Source organism: Cyprinodon tularosa, unplaced genomic scaffold (genome assembly GCF_016077235.1).
Source record: "Cyprinodon tularosa strain WSP-4 unplaced genomic scaffold, ASM1607723v1 ctg232, whole genome shotgun sequence".
Taxonomy (NCBI): Eukaryota; Metazoa; Chordata; class Actinopteri; order Cyprinodontiformes; family Cyprinodontidae; genus Cyprinodon; species Cyprinodon tularosa.
This window is the reverse complement of record NW_024038870.1, coordinates 224,193-229,858: the sequence shown is the minus strand read 5'-3', so window position 1 is coordinate 229,858 and position 5,666 is coordinate 224,193. Positions and strand designations below refer to the sequence as shown.

At 42.2% G+C, this 5,666-nt stretch overlaps 1 protein-coding gene and 1 long non-coding RNA gene across 2 annotated transcripts; both read right to left on the bottom strand.

Moving 5' to 3' along the window:
• Positions 1-879: 879 nt before the first annotated feature.
• LOC119784746 lies at positions 880-1,504 on the bottom strand. Its single transcript, XR_005280972.1, has 2 exons — positions 1,332-1,504; positions 880-910 (listed from the first exon to the last, which is right to left on the bottom strand). It is a non-coding gene; the product is annotated as an uncharacterized LOC119784746 (long non-coding RNA).
• Positions 1,505-1,528: 24 nt separating this feature from the next.
• LOC119784745 (zinc finger and SCAN domain-containing protein 30-like) lies at positions 1,529-3,706 on the bottom strand. The gene is made up of 3 exons (XM_038286951.1): positions 3,016-3,706; positions 1,729-1,804; positions 1,529-1,569 (listed from the first exon to the last, which is right to left on the bottom strand). The coding sequence occupies exons 1-2, from the start codon at positions 3,443-3,445 to the stop codon at positions 1,734-1,736; spliced, it is 501 nt and encodes a 166-aa protein (XP_038142879.1). The 5' UTR covers positions 3,446-3,706; the 3' UTR covers positions 1,529-1,569; positions 1,729-1,733.
• Between the last annotated feature and the right edge of the window lie 1,960 nt (positions 3,707-5,666).

Sequence of the window (5,666 nt, the reverse complement as noted above, 5' to 3'; positions counted from 1 at the left end):
CACCAATGAAATATCCGTGCATTCTGATGCTGCTTGGAGTGCATCCATTTCAGAGGTCTATGGTTGGTTTGCAAAGTAAACTCACTTCCTAGGAGATAATATTTTAAAGAGTCCAGAGCCCACTTTATTGCAAGTCCTTCCTTTTCTACTGTGGAGTACTTTTTCTCCCGGTCAAACAGCTTTTTACTTAAGAAAAGGACAGGTTTTTCTTCACCAGCTTCTCCCTGAGCGAGCACTGCTCCAAGGTAACCCAGATATTTAACTTCTTCTTGCGCCCATGCACACTTGTTCACATTCAAAGTGAGACCAGCCTTCTGGATCTTTGCCAACACAACCTTAAGGTGTTGTAGGTGATCCTCCCACGTCTCACTGTATACCACAACATCATCCAGGTAGGCAGCAGCGAACTTTGAACAGTCATTAAGAATAATGTCCATTAACCTTTGAAAGGTAGCTGGTGCCCCATGAAGACCAAAGGGTAAAACAGTATAATGGAATAAACCCATTCCTGGAATCTGAAAGGCTGTGTATTCTTTACAGGATGGATCTAAAGGGACTTGCCAGTAACCTTTACATAAGTCTAAGGTTGTGATGTATTTGGCCTTCCCCAATCTTTCCAGTAGCTCATCAATGCGTGGCATGGGGTAAGAATCAAAACAAGAAATGCTGTTCAACTTTCTTAAGTCAGAACAAAAGCGTAGTTGAGATGAGTCCTTCTTGGTAACAAGCACAATGGGATTGGACCACTCACTTCTTGATGGCTCTATGACTCCCATTTCCAGCATTGTCTGGACCTCCTGTTTCAGTGGTTCCATCATCTGTTGGGGAATCCTGTAAGGCTTAAGACGGACAGGTGTTGTGTCTTTCAAGGTTATTTTGTGTGTTATGACATCAGTTCGCCCAGGTACATCTGCAAACAGTAATGGAAAAGATTGTTTAATCTCACCCAGCTGTTGCCACTGGTCTGGAGTCAGATGCTTTGGAGCCTCTTCAGATTTGGCCAGCTTTCTGCATGGACTCATTTCAGCTTCTCCATCCATCAACATGGCACTGTCTTCAGGCTGAATGTCTTGTACCATCAGGGTTTGCTTCACATCCATTTCTGGAACATTTCTTTCATGATACTCCTTTAGCAGATTTACATGGAGCAATTGCTTTGACTTTTGTTTTTCTGGACAAGCAATTTCATAAGTTACCGGACCTGCTCTTTTAATCACAGTGTAGGGTCCTTGCCATTTAGCTAGTAGCTTACTTGGTCCACTGGGCAAAAGTACTAAAACTTTCTGGCCAGTTTTCAGCTCTCTTTCACGGGCATATCTGTCATACCATACCTTCTGCTTGTGTTGTGCTTTCTGCATATGGTCTTTAACTTGTTCTCTGTATTTTTCCAGTTTGTCTCTCATTTGCAGTATGTAGGAGATGACGTTTGTTGTTGGTGAAGACCCTTTACTGGATCCAGATGCCCCTCCAGCCATCCAGTTCTCCTTCAGCATGTCCAAAGGGCCTCTAACATGTCTCCCATAAAGTAACTCAAAAGGAGAAAAACCAGTTGAGGCTTGTGGTACTTCTCTGTATGCAAACAAAAGAAAAGGCAACCATTTATCCCAGTCTTTCCCAGTTTCATCAATAAACTTTCTCAACATTTGTTTTAATGTACCACTAAATCGTTCTACCAAACCATCCGTTTCTGGATGGTATGGAGTAGTACGAATGACATGAAATTGGTACCTTGATCAGTTAGAATCTCCTTTGGGATACCAACTCTGGAGAAAAGGTCTACCAAACACCGGACAATGTGTTTGACCTGGAGAGAACGTAATGGAAAAACATCTGGATATCTGGTTGCATAGTCACAGATAACTAATGCATATTTTTGACCATTACTGCTCTTAGGTAAAGGACCTATAATATCCATGGCGATTCTCTCATAAGGAACAGTCATTATTGGTAAAGTCTGCAACTGGGCACGGTCTGAAACTTTAGTGGGGGCTACTAACTGACAATCATGACATGATTTGCAGTACTCAATCACATCTTTATATAATCCTGGCCAATAAAAATGCTGAGCAACACGATTATATGTCTTTGCCTGTCCTAGGTGCCCTGACCATGGTACAGTGTGACCCAAATGCAAAATTACTGAACGGTATTCTTTTGGTACAACAAGTCTGGGTTCATCAATGTCTGCTAGATACAAAAGTTCATCCTTTATAATAAAAGGCTCTCCTGCTAAACTTTTGAACTCCACAGTAGTCTCTTTTTCACCATCTTTGTTTGCTTTATCAAAGAGAGGTTTCAGAGATGGATCATTTTCTTGTCTTTCTTTAAAGTTATTAGGAATTTGCCACTGGAGATCAACACATGGAATTAAAGGTAATGTAGGTTCAGGAAGTTTTGACTTGCTTTTGTTTTTGTTTTTCTCCTGTCTACGTTGTCGTTTTGATTTCCTGATTTTACTTCCTCCTTCATACAAATCATCATCTGCATCTGGCAGAGGTTCTAAGCCCTTTTTCATAGATCGTGTCATGACAGCACAGGAATATGCCACAGAATTTTCTTGAACCAAACTGTCTAGGATTGGTAAATCTTCCCCTAGGATAACATCATATGCTAACTGATTCACAACTCAAACAGTCAACATAAAAGCTTGGCTTTCAACTTCAATAGTGACATCTGCAGTTGGATACTCTTTCTGACATCCATGAACACAAGTAATGTTTACCAGCTTGTTAAAGTTAGGCATTACATTGTTCAACAAAGAAGATTTCACCAAAGTTTGTGAACTACCCGTATCTGCAAGAGCTTTTACAGCTTTGCCATTCATCATCACATCTATCACATGTTTATGTGGAATCAAACCATCAGAAAGTTCATAATTATGTTCTTTGGAGGGTACCACACATAACTCTACTGACTTAGGTTTTCTTAAAGGACATAAAGAAGCTTTGTGACCAGGCTGCTGACAATAGTAACAAGTGAGGTTATACTTTAGTCTGGATTGTTCCGATTTCTTACCACCCCTCATGTCCAAGTTGTCAGTCTTTATTGCATCTGGAGGTTTTACCTCCACAAACCTTGGTCTCCCCACAGTTACTCTTGACTTTGAAGGTTCTCTGTGAGCAGCCAAGTAACGTTCAGCCAGATCTGCAGCTTCCTCTCCGGTCTTTGGATTGTTCTCCTTCACCCATGTGCGGACGTCTGGATGAAGCACACGTAGATACTGCTCCAAGATGATGGTTTCCCCGATCTCTTCTTTACTCCGACTGTCAGGCCGCATCCATCGCTTGTAGAGTCCCTTTATCCGACTGTAGGTTTCACGTACACTCTCTCCCACAGGTACATTGGTGCTTCGAAACCGGTATCTGTAAGTCTCTTCTGTCACATTAAACTTAGATAGCACAGCAGCTTTAATAGATTCATAAGAGTCAGACTGGTCTTCATCCATACCAGCATAGGCCTCCAGTGCTTTTCCAGTCAATAATGTGACCACTCTAGCAGCCCATTCAGTTGGTTGCCATCCCCATGTTTTAGCTATGCGTTCAAAACGTATGAAGAAACTTTCAGGATCCTCACCTTCCTTGAAGTCAGGTATCCTAGGATCACCTCCACGGGTTGGTTCCACTCTTTGTCCTGGAACATCATGCGCACCACGCAGCTGAGGCTGTGCAGGAAGTGGTTGAGATGGATAACGAGGTTCAGCTTGGTAACCAGAGGCTCCTTGGTCTTCGCTTTGGGAAAACTGCTTCTGTAGAAACTTCAGTCTGTACAATCGTCTCATCAAGTTCAGTATATACATCACTTTGCAGCTTTGGCATGTTACTGCGCAACTGTTTAATCTGTTCAAACAAAATAGCTTCGGTTCGTTTAGAATGTCGCATAAATTCTCTTATTTCATCAAAGATGTCAGTTTCACAAAGTTCTTTACTCACAGTACCAACTGTGGTCTGTTTAGGCCGCACCACTGGTTCAAAGACATCTTCACCAGACATGACTCCTTCAGGTGGTGGATCTGGTTCTGCTGTTCCTCCACTATCTCTTTCTTCCATTTCAGAAAGAGGGCTTTTCCTTGTTCCTCGAGTTCTTCCATGTCCTACTCCTCTCATTTAGCCTGATTTCCTCCTTCAAGCAAAAGCGTAAAGATCCCACTTCTGACACCACTGTTGCGCTGAGAGGTGTGGTGTGGAAGGAAAAATCCAGCAAAGTTGGTTGGAGCAAAAAACAAAAGGTCATTTATTAAGGTTCTTCCATCAGAGTATGGTTATACTGAACACAAAATGGCAGCTTTCCCATCAGACTCTTACTACAGCAATCAGTCCACCTATATACTGTTATCCCCGCCTTCTCAATTTACCCACAGCCAATCAAAGTTCAGCCATCATGGCTCCCTCTATAAGAGAGCTGGGTTTGAGGCAGGCCTCCTCCTTAGCAAGGTTCCAAGATGGCTTCTAAAAAGGAAACACCCACAAAGGTAACAAACAATTCAAAAAACAAAATAATCACATACACACACGCTAGAACCTGAACATTATAGAAAATCTTATTGCTTCTTAACACCAATTGACAAAGAACAATCAAATAACATCCAAATCTGAATTAATTAAAGCTATTGTGGAGGTTTTTTGCAAATGTTTGAAAAGGCCCGCCCTCTCCACTTAAAAAAAAAATGCGCTTGCACAACCCTGTACCCACTCGCGTGCGAGAGCATGCACGAGCGTATTTCTCCTAGAGCATGCTCTGTTTAAGAGTTGCTGTTCTCACAGTTCATATAAGCTTACTGTGTCTGAACGTCCGCCATAAATCCCTCAATCACTATATAGACGGGGGGCTATATAGTGGACTTTAAAGTGAAATGAGTTAACCATTCGGACATAAGATCACTGCTTTTTGCTCCCCGGTGGTCCCGTAAATCCTCCTCCACTGTTCAGTGCCTGCGCCATCTTTATTATTAGTCGCGACTGTCGGGTAACGACAGCCAATGTCTCTGACAGCAAATCTCATAATGCTTTGTGAGGAGAGCTCTCTGCGCAAAGCATTTGGCCTCGGCCATTTTCAAAAAAACGTGAGCCTCAATGACTGTCTGAAACCGTAGCTCACCACCGATATATGCCTGAAAGTATGTATGTACAGAAAAAGATAGCTAACGGGAGGAGCATGTAGGACGGCCTTATGTAAACATACCACCAGAATGATTGACAATTAGGTGGATCACTTATTGAGATTATCCAGCCGGAAATAAAAAATGGTCCTCTATACCTTTAAATATTCCCATTGAATACTTTGTTCTGTGCAAAGTTGAATGCGCTGATGACAAAATCACACAAAAGCCATCAATGGAAATCAAAATTATTAACCAGTGGAGGATTTGGAGTCACACACAAAATTAATTTTGAGAACTACACACTACACTACAGGCTGATCCAGCTTTGATGTAATGTCTTTAAAACATTTCAAAATTAGGCTCAGTATTGTGTGTGGCCTCCACCGGCCTGTATCACCTCCCTACAAAGCCTGGGTATGCTCCTGATGAGGTGGAGAATGGTCTCCTGAGGGATCTCCTCCCAGACCTGGACTTGAGCATCCACCAAGTCACAGAAAGATTGTTGTGCAAATTAATGTTGGTGGATGGATTGAGACATGATGTCCCAGATGTGCTCAGTCAGATTTAG

Coding starts and splice junctions, on each gene's coding strand:
- LOC119784745 (XM_038286951.1), bottom strand. CDS start 3,445: ATGGATGAAGACCAGTCTGACTCTTATGAATCTATTAAAGCTGCTGTG. Junction 1,805..3,015: donor CAACTTGGACATGAGGGGTG/GTAAGAAATCGG, acceptor CGTTCTCTCCAG/GTCAAACACATTGTCCGGTG.